We start from the raw sequence: 15,852 nt of genomic DNA on the forward strand, positions 1-15,852 counted from the left end.
CACGGGGGCATCGTGCACAACACACACACCCCAGGGACCCCCCCCCGGAGGCTGAGCCCCCAGGGTGGGCGTCTCGGGGTGCAGCAGGGTTGGGATACCGGGGGGGGGGGGTCCCCAGCCAGGCACCGCACGGCACGAGGGTCCCAGCCCCCCGCACCCCCCGCACCCCCTGCACCCCGCACTCCCTGAGAGGCATCGCTGGCGCAGCTTGGCCAAAAGGCACGAGGCGGGGGGGGGGCTCCCCGGGGCAGCTCGTAGCACACCCCCCGGAGCCTGCGGCACAGCGGGGTCCGAGCACTTGGCGGAGCCCTCCCGGTGCCGCCGGGCTCAGGGCAGCTCGTAGCGGTAGGTGGTGACGGTGCAGTTGGCCAGGCGGCCGTAGACGGTGGGCAGGAGGTAGTGGCGGTCCCGGCGGAAACCCAGGCGCTCGTAGAGGGCGCGCGCCTCGTGCTGCAGCATCACGGTGTTGAGCACCACGGCCCGGCAGCCGCGCTGCTGCCGCGCGAAGCCCAGCGCGGTGTGACCCAGCGCTGCTGCGATGCCGCGGCCCCGGTAGTCCTTGCGCACCGCCATCCGCTTCAGCGCCAACTCGCCGCCACCACCGCTGTCACCGCTGTCACCGGCCGGCCGCACGCCCACCGTGCCCACCACCCGCTCGTCCGCCTCGGCCACCCAAAAGCAGGCGCCGGGGATGTCCATGTAGGCGGCGCGGATGTCCCGCAGGTCGTCCCCGAGGCAGCGCTCGATGTAGGCGCTCCAGGCGCAGCCCAGCAGCTGGCGGCCCAGGGCCAGCAGCAGCGTCAGGGCCAGCACGGGCAGCAGCAGGGAGCGGGAGCTGGCGAGCAGCAGGCAGAAGACGCAGCCCAGCAGCAGCAGCACCCAGGGCTGCCGCAGCACGTGCAGGCACAGCGCCGGCGCGTACTCGTTCATGCCGGTGGCGAAGACCTCGCGCACCGCCTCGGAGTCCTCGTCGCGGTACGGACGGATCCGGTACCCTGCCATGGTGCGCCCTGGGGTGGGAGAGGGCGGCTCGGCCCCGGCACCCCCCTGCCCGGCAGGGCCTCAGGACGGGCTCAGGGCCACCCGAGGAGCCCAAGGGTGGTGCGGCACCCATGGGTGCGGGCAGGGCAGCGCCAGCACCGCCCCGTGCCCCGGGGAGCCCCCGCGCCCCTCGGTGCCCTCCATGCCCCTTGGTGCCCCCCGTGCCCTTCAGTGCCCCCCATGCCCTCTAGCACCCCCCACGCCCCCCTGTGCCCCCCGCAGTGCCCCCCGTGCCCTGCAATGGTCCCTGGTCCCCTCGGTGCCCCCCACACCCCTCAGTGCCCCCCAGGCCTCTCAGCACCCGCATCTCAGCATCCCCCATGCCCCCCATATCCCTCAGTGCCCCCCGTGCCTGTTGGTGCCCCCCATGCCCTGCAATGCCCCCTGGGCCCCTCGGTGCCCCCCACACCCCTCAGTGCCCCCCGGGCCTCTCAGCACCCCCATCTCACCCCCCCCGGTGCCCCCCATACCCCTCACTGCCCCCCCTGCCTGTTGGTGCCCCCCCACCTCTCCGTGCCCCCCCACCTCTCTGTGACCCCCCCACCTCTCCGTGCCCCCCGCACCCCCCGGTGCCCCCCACACCCCCGGGTGGTCCCCCCACCTCTCCGCGCCCCCCTCCCCTCCTCGCGCCCATGGACCAGCCCTGGGCACCCCCCTCTGCCCCCCTCCCCCAAGGGACCCCCCCCCTACCCGGGACCCCCCTACCCCGGGACCCCCCCCCGGCCCCGCCCCCGCTCACCGCTCCCTCCGCCCGCCGCCGCCGCCTGCCCGCCGCCGCGGCGCTCGCTGCCCATTGGCCGCCGCTACTTCCGCGGCCACGCCCCCCCCGCGGCCACCAGCCAATAGGCGCCCGGCGGAAGGGCGGCAGGGGCGGGCCATTGAGGGGGCAGGGCCGGTCGCATGAATGAAGCGTGAGAACGGCCGGGGCTGGGGGCGGGGCTAACGCGAGGGGGGCGGGGCTTCCGTCGGCGGCGGCGCCATTGATAACCAGGGAAAGGGGGCGGGACAAGGGGCGGGGCGCGCGTAAAATGGGCGTGGCCTCCCCGTTACGGCCCCGCCCCCACGTGGCGGCGCTGGGCACGGAGCCGGCGGAGGCGGCGGCGGCGGAGGCGCAGGGGGAGGTCGGGGGGGGGCGGCCGGGACGCGGCCCCCGCTCGGCCCCGCGGCCGGTGCCGGTGCAGGAGGAAGCTGCAGGCCGTGGGCTCGTTGTGGAACGGGACCCGGCACGGCCGCGTGGCCGCCTCGTAGCCCTCGGCCCGCGCCGTCACCTCGTACTCGCCCGGGTTCAGCAGCCGCCAGTAGTCCCCGTCCGTGGCTGGGGGGGGGGCGTCAGGGACCGGGCGTGGGGGGGACACCCCCGGTACCAGCCCCCTCCGGGCCCCGTGTCCAGCCCTGACCCCACTGCCAACCCCATCCCATCCCATCTTGTCCCTGTCCCCTCCCCTGTCCTGTCCCGTCCCCATCCTCCTCCCCATCCCCATCCCATCCCATCCCCATCCCCATCCCATCCCCATCCCCATCCCATCCCCATCCCATCCCCATCCCCATCCCCATCCCCTCCCATCCCCATCCCCATCCCCATCCCATCCCCATCCCTTCCCCATCCCCATCCCCATCCCATCCCCATCCCCATCCCCATCCCCATCCCCATCCCCATCCCCATCCCCATCCCCATCCCCATCCCCATCCCATCCCCATCCCTTCCCCATCCCATCCCCATCCCATCCCCATCCCATCCCCATCCCTATCCCATCCCATCCCCATCCCCATCCCCATCCCATCCCCATCCCATCCCCATCCCATCCCCATCCCCATCCCCATCCCCATCCCCATCCCCATCCCATCCCCATCCCATCCCCATCCCCATCCCATCCCATCCCCATCCCCATCCCCATCCCCATCCCATCCCCATCCCCATCCCATCCCATCCCCATCCCCATCCCCATCCCATCCCCATCCCCATCCCATCCCATCCCCATCCCATCCCATCCCATCCCATCCCCATCCCCATCCCCATCCCCATCCCCATCCCATCCCCATCCCCATCCCATCCCATCCCCATCCCATCCCATCCCATCCCATCCCCATCCCCATCCCATCCCATCCAACCCCCTCCCATCCCATCCCCACGTCCCCTCCCCAGCCCTGCCCGTGTCCCCCCGTACCGGTCCGGATGTCGTGGTTGATGCCATCCACGGAGATGATGGCGTTGGCAATGCCCTGCTCCGTTTCCGCGTCCCGCACCACCCCCTTAATGCCGCGGTGCACCTGGGAACCACGGACCAGGGCGGTGTCAGGGGCAGCCCCCACCCCAGCACAACACCCCGGGTGCACCCAATGCTTTCTGTACCCCAAAACAGGTTGTGGGGCACGGCACGGGCCATGGTGGCACAGCACACACATGTGCACACCCAGCACGTGTCCGTCAGCAGCACACGCGTGTGCCCCAGCACGCACACACAGAGCGCACACACAGTGCGCACGCCCCCGCTGCCCCAGCCCCAGTCTCCCCATTGAGGGAGGAGGGAAGGGGGGTGCAAAGCCTCAGGGGGCATTTGGGGACCCCCTGGCTGCATCCCAGCACCAGCCCCTCAGTGTCGGTGGGACCCCCGGGGCCGGGGGTGCCACGTGGCCCCGCACCTGCTCCATGTAGAGCAGCAGCGACTCGCGGTTGTTCTCCCACTCGGCCGGCAGCTCGGAGGCGTGCGGGAACTTGTCGCAGGAGAGCTCCACCGTGATCTCGAAGCAGTTGGTGTGCAGGTAGCTGAAGTCGTTCATACCTGCGTGGGGCATCGGGGGCGTCAGGGCAGGGGAGCTGCTGCCGCCGCCGTGCCCCCCCCGCTGCCCACCCCCAGCCCCGCGCTCACTGCCGGGCACCGTGTGCCAGTTGGCCCCGTTGATGATGTTGCCGGAGCGCATGAAGTCGTCGTAGTGGCAGAGGCGGCGCTCCTCGCTGGCCATGGCCAGGTTGGAGGTGGCGTAGACGGTGGCCAGCCAGCGGAAGACGCCGTCGTCGGCCGTGGGCGTCAGCTCCTGCGCCTTCCAGTAGGTGCGGGTCATGTCGAAGGGGTAGGTGACCACCAGCTCCCCGCCGTGCAGGTTGGCGCTCAGCACGAAGGGGTAGCGCTGCATCCAGTCGATCACCGCCCGCGTTTCGGGGGCCACCTGCAGGATCGCTGCGTCAGGGCCACGAGGGCTGGGGGGTGGGCGCAGCCGGGACCCCCCGGCTCCGTCCCCATCCCCTCCGTGCCCTCACCGTGGCGTTTGCGAAGGTGTAGTACTCGGGGATGGGGATGTAGTGGTTGGGGAACTCGTGGGGCACCAGATCGTTGTCCTCGGCATCCCACAGCGCCGTGTTGAGGTCGGCGAAGTTGTGGTTGAGGTCGATGCCCTCGTAGGTCCAGCGGCCCATGGCCCAGCCCGACAGCTCGGAGCCCTGCAGGGGGGACGGGGTCAGCGGGCGGTGTGGGGAGGAGGGGGGCGCACAGCCCCGAAGAGCCCCCAGGCCCTACCAGCTTGTAGGCGGTCTCGTAGCCGTCGGGGTTCATGGAGGGCAGGAGGTGGATGCGGGTTTCGGTGACCAGCCGCACCACGCGGGGGTTCCCGCGGCGGAACTCGCGGCACAGGTACTCCATCAGGTTGAGCAGCAGCTCCCTGCCCAGCACCTCGTTGCCGTGCATCCCCGCCACGTAGCGGAATTCGGGTTCGCCTGCGGGCACGGCACCCGGTGGCTGCGGGTCCCCCCCGGCTGTGCGCCCCCCGGCTCTGCTCCCGCCCCTCCCCTGCCCTGGGGCTGCGGGGCACGTACCCACTTCGTGCTGCCCGGGGTTGTCGGAGATCTCCATGACGTACATCTTGAGGCCCAGGTAGCTCTTCCCGATGCTGTAGACGCGGGTGATGTTGGGGCACTCATCGTTCACCCGCTTCATCAGCTGCGGAGGGCAAAGCTCTGGGCGCCGGGGTCCAGCGCACCCCCGGGGGGTGCAGGGACCCCTGGACTGGTTTGGGTGGTCCCCAGGGGTGCAGAACCCCCTGCCCCCGGCACCTTTCTCATCTCCTTGTAGTTGTGGTGGCGGAAATCCAGCTTGTCCGTGGGCACGGGGTCGCTGGGCCAGTAGTAGATGTTGTTCGGGTCTGCGGGGAGCCGGGGACCCGTGAGAGGGAGCTCAGCCCCCAGCCCCCAGCCCCGCAGGGAGAGCCCGGCCCGGGGACATGGGGCAGGGCAGGGGCCGGGGGGGCGCCCACCTGGCAGGGGGCAGCCCAGGACCTCCGCCCGCAGGCAGATGGTGCCGTTCTCGAACCAGGTCTGCGGGTTGATGCGGATGTAGCGGGCCACCACCGGCGAGGGCAGCAGGTTCAGCACCGGCGTCTCGGGGTCCTTGTTCCCCGGGAAGACCTGGGGGGGGAGGCGCAGCCCCTGCGTGCCCCCGGGCCCGAGCGTGGCACCCAGGGGGGGGACGCGGGGCTGGGGCAGAGCTGCCGGCTGGGGACCGAAGGGTTACGGGCGTGCGGCCGCCCAGCCCCGGCCTCCCCTGGCCCCCCTCCAGCCCCTAATGAACAGTGGACACGTGGCGCTGGGCTGAGCCCAGCACCGGCACTGGGGGGGGGGGACCCGATTTGGGACAGAGCCATGGGGCCTGGGGCACCCGCACTGCTCTGCCCCCACCCCACTGCGGGACCCCCGGCACAGGCACCAGGGTGAGCGTGGGGACCCCAAAGCTGCTCCTGGCACGGGGACCCCAAAGCCGCTGCTGGCACAGCGCTGCCCCAGGACCCCAGCCCTGCTGTGGCAGCCCCCATTTCTCCCCCATGCCTGCGCCCCCCCGGGGGGGCTGCTTGCACCCTCCCTGCCCGCACCCCCAAGTGCCCACGGCTGCCCAGCTCTCACACGTGCACCCAAGCACCAGGCTGCCGTGTTCGCCTTCGGGCACGCTCCGCCGTGCCATGGGGCCCTGCGCACACCCGCGTGCGTCCCCCCTCCCCGTGCTCCCGGCCCCCCCCCCCCCGGGTGGGCAGCGAGGACAAGCAGCCTTTGTGCGGGAGGGGAAGCGCTGGAGGATGCTCTCCGGGAAGGGAGGCCAAAGGCAACAGCACCGGAGCCCAGCACAGCGCCCGCCCGTGCCGTTAACTCCGCCGAGCCCTCGCTCTGCGCCAGGAGCCGGAGCTGGGCTGGGGCGCAGGGGGGGCTCCGCTCCCTTCCCCCCCCCCCCCCGGGTGCCTACCGCCTCCTCGGTGCCGTTGCGGCACGGCTGCCACGTGTGCGTGTCGTTGCTGAACTGGACCTTGTAGGAGGTCACCCAGTCGTACCTGCGAGGGGCAGAGGGTCAGGGGGGGGCCCGGCCCCCAGCCCCCAGCCCCGGGGCCAGCCCTGCCCCGCGCCTTACGTCCAGATGGAGTTGAGCCCCTGCGTGATGACCCCGGTGAAGTTGGTCAGGCGGCGGGCGTCGATCTCCAGCCACTGCTCCTTGTCCTCCTGCCCCGCGCACCAGCCGCCGTCGAAGAAATCCCCGTCGTAGAGCCCCGACTGCGGGCAGGAGGGGGTCAGGGTGGGGGGGGGACACGGGGACCATCCCGGGCACAGCCCCAGTGACCCCGCATGGAGCTGTGCTGGTGCTGCAGCGATGGGACAGCTCCATGCTGACCGGGTGCCTCGGCCAGGGGACCAAGCCCTCCTTTAACGGGGCCCTCGGGGGGGTCGTGGTGGAGCCCCCCCTCCGAGCAAAACACAGCAGGGCCAGGAGGGGCGATGCGGAGAGCCCCGGCTCCCCTAAAACACGTGTGCCATGTGCACACCATGCATGTACTGCGTGCCGTGCAGGTACCGTGCAGGTGCCACAGACACTGCACACGCACCGAGCACACACCACACGCCATGCACACATCATGCACATGCCATGCACATGCCACGCACACGCCACGCACACGCCATGCATGCGCTGCCACCCTACCTGGATGTTGAGCCGCCCGCGGTGGGCGCCCAGGCCGTAGCGCTTGTCGCTGGAGGCACGGAGCTGGGAGTCCAGCACACGCAGGGACTCCAGCCCCAGCGGGGGGCACTCTGGGGGCAGAGCAGAGGGGGCACGGTGTGCTCAGAGACCCCACGCAGGGCGGCTCCCATGCAGGGGTCCCCCCAGGGCTGCCCCCATGCTGCGCCCTCCTCTGCCTGCTGGTCCTGTGCATGGGGTCCCTGGGGACCCGCCCTAAGGGGCACAGCCACGTCTTGGCACTGGGGTGGATGCGGGGAGCCCCACCAGTGCCCCCAGCCCTGCTGTGTGATTGGGGGGGGGGTTGTGTGTGTGATTTGTGTCCCCCCCCACACACGCATGTGTAAGGTGTGTACATACGAGGCTCCTGCGGGGCAGCCGGGTGCTTGGCCGGAGCCTTCGGCTTCTTCTTCAGCACCTTTTTCTTCACCACCTTGACCCGCACGACCTTCCTCCTGGGCACGGGGGCTGCGGGCAGGCACAGGGACGGGGGGGGGGGCTCAGGGCTTGGGGGCTGCCGGCCCTCGGGGTGCCCCTGGGTGGGAGGGGGCAAAGCTGGGGCTGGGGGCGCACACACCCCAATGGCCCCAGGGGGGCTATGAGAAGGACTTGGGGAACCGCGCAGCCCTGCATGACCCCGCTGCAGTGCATGGCCCTGGGGAGCACCCGGCACACGTGTGCACACCCCCATGTGCAAACACACATATGTGCACACACACATGCACACACACGTGCACACAGCCATGTGCACACACACGTGCACGCACCCATGTGCACACCCCCGTCCCTCTGGCTCACAGGGATACCCTGGGGCAGCCCCTCACACGCACGACTTCAGCACAGCCCCCAGGTGTGCACAGCCCCAGCTCACAAACACGCACACACACACACACACACACACACACACACACACACACAAACACACACACAAACACACACACACACACGGACATGCACACCCCCGACACACACACACCCTGCCCAGGGCATCTGCACAGAACCACAGCGGGACTGGCACAACTGGCACCGGGGAATGCCGACGCTGTGCCAGCCGTGCTGCTGCGTGTGCAAGCAGTGCACAGACACACACAGTGCACAAAGTGCACACACGCAGGCACACAGCACACACTGCTGCATACCGATACACACAAACCATGCACACACGTCCATGCTCACACACACTCACCCCCCCCCCACACACAGTGCACGCTTAAATCCCTCCCCTCGCTCACACTCACTTGTGTACAAACAGCCCTGCACACTGCCCTGCTTGCACCACCATGCATGCACAGAGCTGCACACACACATACAGACACACAGACACACAGACACGGACACACAGACACACAGACACGGACACATGCACAGACACAGACACACAGCTGCACACAATCACACACAGATGCCCACGAACACACACACGCTCACACACACACGCCAACACATGCACACACATACAAGCACATGCACACACACAGACACACACACATGAATACACAGCTGCACACACACTAACATACACAGATGCACAAGAACACACACACGCCAACACACGCACACATGTACAAGCACATACACACACACATGAACAAACAGTTGCACACACACTAACATACACAGATGCACAAGAACACACACATGCACACACACACACCAACACATGCACACACGTACAAGCACATACACACACTCACATGCTCTCACACACATGCACACACATGCACACACACATGCACACACATACAAGCACACACACACACACACACGCTCTCACACACACACACACATGCACAGCTCACACACACGTATGTGCACACATGCACACATGTGCACACACCCCCACACACATGCACCCCCCCCTACATGTACACTCACCCCCACCCCTCACCCCTCCCCCCAGCCCCAGCCCCCCCGGCTCCTACCTTTGGCCCCTGCCCCCCCCTTCAGCGTCCCGCGCTCAGGGGGCTGGGGGCTGGCGGGGGTGGCGCTGCCCGGCCCCCCCCTCTCCGTGCCCCTCGGGGGGGTCGCGGCCGGGCTTTTCGGCGCCCCCCCCGCCGCGGTGCCCCTCGGGGGGGTCGCGGCGCTGCTGCTCGTTGGCCCCCCCGTCCCGGCGTCTCCGGGGGGAGCCGCCGTGGAGCCCCGGGAGCCCCCCACCCCCGCGGCCCCGGGCCTCAGCGCGCCGTCGGGGGGCGCCGTGTGGGTGGGGGGCGCGGGGGGGGCGGCGGCCAGCAGCGGCAGCAGGAGCAGCACCGGGAGCCGCAGCCCCGGCATCGCCGCGACGGGACGGGGACGGGACGGGACGGGCGGAACGGAGCCGAGCCGAGCACAGCGGCCGCCCCCGCCCGCCCCCGCCCCTCGCCGCCCCCCCCCGGCCCCTTCCCGGCCCCGTCCCCGCCCCCCCCGGGCCCTCCTCGCCCCCCGCCGCCCGCTGCTCTCACCGGGGCCGCGGGCACCCCCCGGGAGCGGGCTGGGGGCTCCCCCCGGCAGCGGGGGGGCTCGGGGTCCCCCCCGGCTCTGTGCGCCCCCAGCCGGGCTCTGCGCCCCCCGGGGTGCTCGGGGTGCCCGGGGGGGCCCCCGCTGCCTCCCGCGTGTCCCGCACCCAGCTCGCAGCCCCCGGCCCGGCGGTGCTGCAGGGGAGCCCCCGGCCCCTCGTTTGGGTGGGGGGCGCTCAGCACCGCCGGGATCCGGCCCCGGCCCCCGCTGCTCGCTGGCCCCGGTCCCGCAGGAAATTTGCGGTCCCGTCCTCCACGTCGGCAGCGCCGTGCGGGGACCAGCGGGGCAGCCTGGGGGTGCCTGGTGCGGGGACCCCCCCGTTCCTGGGGATGCTGAATGCCCCCGGGGCTGCCCGCGCCCGGCTCTGGCAGCAAAGGGTGCCCCATCTCTCCTTGGCTGATCCCGCAGTGCTCGCACATCGGGGATTGTTGCCGCCCTTGCAGGAATGTTTCGGCTCTGATTACACAGCAGTTTTGGGCACAAAACCCTCCCAGACTGGAACAATCTGCCTGGCCTGGTCCCTGCTCCTCAGCCGTGTTCCCCATTCCTCAGCCGTGTTCCCTGCTCCTCAGCCGCTCTCCTGCTGTCCCCAACCCTCCTGGAGCCACTGGGTGTCCCCCGTTCCGGGTGGGTGCGCTGGGTGCCCCGCGGGTGCCCCGCTGTGCTCCCCACTCCCCATCTGCCCACCAGGAGACCCTGAGCACTCCCCAGCCAAACCTGGCCATGGAGCTGTGCCTGGCTCTCCGTGACCATGCACGGTGCATTCCAAGAGCAGAGCATGGTTTTGGGGGCTCCAGCCCCCCCCACCCCATTGCTCGCAGCAGCAGCCGGTGCCACCGGCTGAGCCCGGGCACCCGCGAGGCCCCAGGAGCTGCTGGCATGGAGCTGAGCCCAGCCGGGGCATCGCAGCCAGATCCTGGCAGAGCGCAGGAGCTGTGAGTGCACCAGGACCTGAACCCACCCCTCACCAGCAGCGGGGGACAGTGGGAAGCAGGGAGGGGTGTCCCTGGGAGTGCAGGGACCCCCAGGAGAGCCAGAGCTGAGCCCCAGGGATGCGGTGCCCGTGGCACCCCGTGCACCCCCGCCAGCATGGCCAGGGCAGGGTGGCTGCGGCGCTGGCACCAGCACCAAGGTGGCTCTGAGCACCCTGCCCTGCCCCGGCCGTGTCCCTGCAGCTGGATCCAGCCTGCAGGGAGGGAAGCACGAGGTGCCGGAGTCGCTTCGAGGCCCCGTGGTGCCCGGGGAGCCCATCCCGCACACATCGGGGGGATCCCGGCTGGGGCGCAGGGAGTGGGGGCTGTGCAGTGCTGGTACTGCCTGCTGGTACAGCCCCGCTGCCCCTGCACCAGCCCTGGTGCGGGCTGGGGGAGCTGGGGGCTCCCCTGGGCTGTGTCCAGACCCTTCCCCAGCCCTGTCCTCTTTCCCTTTACCCTGTGGGGAGCTCTGGCACACCTCAGCCCCCCGTCCTGCTCAGGGCAGCATCCTGCGAGGAGCCGTGCCGCTGCTGGCACCGACACCAGCCTGCCATGACCTCATTTTCCACCCCTAAAGGGCCTTCCTGGGCCTGACCTTCACTTGTGGTTTATTAGGATTTTTACAGCCTCCAGCATCTGGGCTGGGACGAGGAGGAGGGAGGCAGCGGCTGGGCTCTTGCTGCCAACTGGCCACCGGCACCCTTTGGTGGCCAAGAGCAGCTGGGGAGGCTCCGTGTGCCTGGCTGCAGCGGGCAGGGAGCGAAGCCAGCAGGTCGGGGTGCTGCTCCCACCCCATTCCCTGCTCCTGGTCCCTGTGGCTCTCCTGGAACCCGCTGCAGCCCACGGATCCAGCCCAGAATCCCCGATCCCTGCTCTCCCTGGATCCCTGGAGGGGTCACAGGACTCGGAGTGGTGCCGGGGGCTGGGAAGTGGCTGCGCATTCCTCCTGGATGGGAACAGCGCCCTGGGGCTGGGCCAGCACCGAATGGGTTGTGTTGGCCGGGAGGAGCAGGATGTGGCCCCCTGGTCCCACAACACCCAGGGGTGCTCCTGCAGGAGGGGGTCCTCGTGCTCTGCGACCCGGCTCCTTCCCCAGCCCTGGTGAGAGCAGGATGTGGCCGGGAATGCCGTGCGCTCCCCCACACCACACATCTGGGCTGCAGAACCACGGCTTTATTTCCCATCCCGTCCCAGGGCTAGGGCGCAGGAAGGGCTTGCAGGGAGCCGAGGCAGCTCCGCAGCGTGCCGGAGCGCCCGCAGCCCAGCGGCTCCGGGAAGGGCCGGGAGGGGAGGCTGCCTGGGGGCCTGACTCAGCCTCCACGTGATGGGGCTTTCGAGGTTCTCAGCGGGGCTGGCACGGCTCCGCGCTGCCCTGGCTGCACCGCTGGGACCGGTGCCCGGCTGCGGGGCAGGAGAGGCCGTGCTGGAGCTGGCCCCGCTCCGGGGGTGCCCGCGGTGGTGGTGACCGGAGGCCAAGGCACTCGGCGCAGCGGGGCTCCAGCGGTGGATTCCGCCCCAGTCAGCACTTCCAGGGACTCGCTGGATTTCCACATGCAGCTTGGACCGGAGTCAAGGCGGCCGCACCGCCGGCCAGCCGCCAGCTCCCTCCCCGGCTGCAGGAGGTGCCTTAAAGGCGCCGGGCTGGGGCAGGGGATGAGGTGCTGCACACCTCTGCGGGGTCTCAGATCCAACAGCACTTCCTTGACCCGCTGGTGCCTGCACCCCTGGGGAGCCTGGAGCTCTCTGTGGGGCTGGAGAGGCCGCGGGGGACCCCAGTGCCGGGGTGCCCCAGGAGGGAGCTTCTCCGCGGGACACGGATGGCTGCGAGCCCCGGGCTGCCCCGTGGTGCTGCTGCCCCGTGCCCTGGCTCTCTGCCCTGTCCTGCCCCGCCGGGGACCGCAGCCCGTGGCTGAGGTCAGGGCTGGCGGCCCAGGCAAACACTTTGGCAGCCGCCGCTGGCCGCCAGGCTCGTGCCCAAACCGCCCGGCACGCACCCAGGGAGCCCACAGGGGTGGCTGAGTGCCCACCTGCAGGACAGGGCTGCCAGCACCAGCCCGGCCCCCTCTGGCCTCGTCCCTGTCCCCCAGGTGCTGTCCCCACCACAGGGTGACGGCAGCAGACGGGGGGTGCGGGCAGACCCCTCCTGCTGGCCCCACATCCCCTGGGGGTGGGCAGGTGGCTGGGGGTTGGAGTGGGGCTGCCGGGTGTGAGAAGGGTCAAGGGCTCTGTGGGGCTCTGTGGGGCTCTGTGGGGCTCTGTGGGGCTTTGTGGGGCTCTGTGGGGCTCTGTGGGGCTCTGTGGGGCTCTGTGGGGCTCTGTGGGGCTTTCTGGCTGCTCGGGGCCGTGCCCTGTCCCCGCAGCCACCTCTGCACCATGCTAACATCACAGCCCTCCCCTGGGAGCCGCTCCAGAGAGGCTCCGTGCAGGGACAGGGGGGGCTCACAGCAGCCCCATGCCCAGCCTTGGGGTCCCAGCACAGCCCCCAGCTCCAGGGGAGGCCATGCTCCGGGGCTGTCCCCTCCCTGCAGGTGGTGTCACCCCACAAGCCCCGGTTGTGACATCGCCCTCCTGGCTGCCACAGCCGGGACCTGGTGGTGCTGAGCCGTGGGTACGTGGGGGGCCAGCGGAGCCGTGCCGGGACCCCAACGGGAGCAGAGCCAATGTGTGCCAGCCCCCAGCGGGGCGAGGGGCGCAGGGGGGGGGGCCCTGGGTGCTGGGCCCTGTTTGGGAGCACCCCCGGGGGGCTCCCACCTGGCTCTGTGGGTGATGCCCTCGGGCTCCGTGTCCCTGCAGGATGGACGCGACCGCCTGGGGCTGCGCACGGACCATGGAGCTGCACGGCGAGAACCAGATGGTGCTGGAGATGGTGGCGTGCGTGATCCTCGCCTGCTACCTGTCCCACGCCAACGTCTTCTTCTTCTACCTGCTGGTGCTCCTGCCCCTGCTGCTCCTCTTCGAGGACGCCGTCGGGGAATGATGAGGATGGCTGCGGGTCCTGCCTGAGCTGCTCAATAATGCCTCCTGCCCTCCGTGCTGTGTCGTGCCTTGGGGGGTGAGGGTGGGCGCGCTGCACCCCCTGCTCGCCGAGTGCCCTCCTGCCCCGTCGGGCATCCTGCCTGCAAGTGGAGGGGCTGGGAGCTGGGGCAGTGACAGGGACGGGGATGTGGTGGCCGACGGGGACGTCCCACGGCCGTGCTCAGCTCCCGGGGGGGGTCCTTGCCTCCATGAGTTCCTCCACGGCCGCTCTCACTCCCCCTCCTCAAAGAGGAAGAGGGAGAAAATACGAGACAAAGAGCTCGAGGTTTGAGATAAGGATGATTTAATTAAAGGGAAAAGGGAAAAAAAAAAAAAAAAAAAAAGGCTTGGAGGGGGTCCTGATGCTGTGCCAGCAGCGTGCAGCAGCAGACACTGCACGGGCTGCAGGGAAGGTTGACTCCATCCCAGGCAGCCCAGCACAGCGGCTGCAATGGGAAATCCCCCAGAAGGGGCGGTGGGAGGCAGGGCGGGCACTGGGGCGAGCTCCAGGGGTCTCCGCTGTGCTGCCACCAGGGGACGGGACCAGGGGACACGCAGCACAATGCCCTGAGATGTGCACACCCGCTGGGACACGTGGAGCCTCTGGGCACACACAGCCGATGGGGGTACAGAGCTGGGGGCAGGGGGGTGCACACGGGGGGCTGCACGCTCAGTGCGCATGGATGTGGTGGGACACGAACGATAGGGGACACCATGGGACACAAGGGCCATGCTGTGGGGCAGGGGACCTTTGGGACACCCCATGGGTCCGTCAGCCTGGTGCAGAGCCCAAGGGGGTCCGGGCAGCCCCCACACACCCCCATCAGCAGGGCAGCGTCCCGCTCCTCTGGGCTCTGCCAGCCCCGGTGCTGCCGGTTCTGTGAGGTCACAAAGGCCACGTGCAGCTGGGGACAGGGGGACAGCAACGGCGTCCTGCAGGGACCGCAGCCAAGAGATCCAGCTTCCCCCCTGACACCCCAAAAAAGCCTCCCTGGAGGTGTTAATGGCAGCTACATGACCCCCCAATAACACAATGTGACCACAGGGGTGGGACGGGGTCCTTGCCATGAGCAGAGAAGGGCTGGGACATGGGGACAGGGCCGGGACATGGGGACAGGGCTGGGACATGGGGACAGGGCCGGGACATGGGGACAGGGCCGGGACATGGGGACAGGGCCAGCCCCCCCCCGGCACAGGCAGGCAGAGCCACCTCTGTCCCTGCACGCACCCAACCCTGGGCTGCACGAGCCCCGAGCACCCCCCAAAAGAGCCGGGCACCACGAGCCCCGTGGGGCAGACCCAAAATGGAACCGCAGGGGACCGGTGGCCAGGGCGTGGGGACACCCCGGTGCTGGCTGTGGCCACGCAGACACCCTGGGATGGACACCCCGGGACACAGAGCCCCTCTGGGACATGGACCCCGTGGACACGCTCCCCCTGGACCCGGACCCCCTGGACACGCTCCCCCTCGCACAAGGCCACCCCAGGACAACCCCCCGGACACGGACCCCCTGGGACACTCGCCCCCTTGCACAAGCCCACCCCGGGACACAAAGCCCTGGACCCGGACCCCCTGGACACGTTCCCCTCGCACAAGGCCACCCCAGGACACAAACAACTGGACATGGACCCCTGGGATACAGAGACCCCCTGGACACGCTCCCCCTGCACAAGCCCACCCCGGGACACCTCCCCGAACCCCAACCCCCCCGGGACACACGGCGCCCCCGGACACAGCCAGCACGCGGGGCCTGGTGCCATGTCTCGGCTTTATTGGCAGGTGTTGCGGGCACAGCAGCAGGGCCGTGTGCGGGCGCGGTGGTGCGCGGGCGCTGCGCGGGCGGTGGCGGCCGGGGCTCCCATCAGCGGCGGCTCCGCGGGCGCCTGGGGCCGGCGGGGACGGCTCAGTAGCGGCGGCTGCGTCTCCCGCGGCGGCGGCGGCGGCGGCTCCTCCCGTAGCGGCGACGCCGGCTCCTCCCGTAGCGGCGGCGCCGGGGGCTCCCGTAGCGGCGGCGGCTGCGGCGACGCCGGCTCCTGCTGCGGGTCCTGCTGCGCCGGTAGCTGGCCATGCTGGGCTGGGGGCGCGGCTGCGGGACGCTGGCCCTGCTGTGCCGGTGGCTGGCGCTCTGCGCCCCCGCGCCCCTTTTATAGGGGCCCGCGGGCGAGGCCCTTTGTGACGGGGCGCGCGTGCCACTGAGGGGGGACCCTCAGGGGCTGGGGAGGGGCAGGGGGGTGCAGGGAGAGTCACAGAACCCCAGACGCCCAAAATTCCACAGTCCCAGAGCCCTCCCGGTTGGAGGAGACCTCCAAGGTCACCCAGCCCAACCTCTGACCCAACACCACCC

The 15,852-nt window shown here is 70.4% G+C and overlaps 2 protein-coding genes across 3 annotated transcripts; both read right to left on the bottom strand.

Annotated features, from left to right (window-relative positions):
- Positions 1 to 174: 174 nt before the first annotated feature.
- Positions 175 to 1,977, bottom strand: LOC137855366 (probable N-acetyltransferase camello). 2 transcript variants are annotated; one of them, XM_068679442.1, is made up of 2 exons: positions 1,781 to 1,977; positions 175 to 1,010 (listed from the first exon to the last, which is right to left on the bottom strand). In XM_068679442.1, the coding sequence occupies exons 1-2, from the start codon at positions 1,833 to 1,835 to the stop codon at positions 328 to 330; spliced, it is 738 nt and encodes a 245-aa protein (XP_068535543.1). In that variant the 5' UTR covers positions 1,836 to 1,977; the 3' UTR covers positions 175 to 327. The 2 variants fall into 2 exon arrangements, with proteins under 2 accessions (XP_068535543.1, XP_068535544.1); XM_068679443.1 differs by having other exon boundaries at positions 175 to 1,047; positions 1,781 to 1,939.
- A 75-nt stretch (positions 1,978 to 2,052) lies between these two features.
- Positions 2,053 to 9,361, bottom strand: CPXM1 (carboxypeptidase X, M14 family member 1). The gene is made up of 14 exons (XM_068679441.1): positions 8,948 to 9,361; positions 7,386 to 7,493; positions 6,990 to 7,099; positions 6,426 to 6,565; positions 6,264 to 6,348; positions 5,287 to 5,437; positions 5,087 to 5,175; positions 4,850 to 4,973; positions 4,554 to 4,750; positions 4,298 to 4,477; positions 3,909 to 4,206; positions 3,682 to 3,821; positions 3,207 to 3,309; positions 2,053 to 2,356 (listed from the first exon to the last, which is right to left on the bottom strand). The coding sequence occupies exons 1-14, from the start codon at positions 9,294 to 9,296 to the stop codon at positions 2,088 to 2,090; spliced, it is 2,343 nt and encodes a 780-aa protein (XP_068535542.1). The 5' UTR covers positions 9,297 to 9,361; the 3' UTR covers positions 2,053 to 2,087.
- Between the last annotated feature and the right edge of the window lie 6,491 nt (positions 9,362 to 15,852).

This window comes from Anas acuta, chromosome 4 (assembly GCF_963932015.1).
Source record: "Anas acuta chromosome 4, bAnaAcu1.1, whole genome shotgun sequence".
In the NCBI taxonomy this organism is placed as follows: Eukaryota; Metazoa; Chordata; class Aves; order Anseriformes; family Anatidae; genus Anas; species Anas acuta.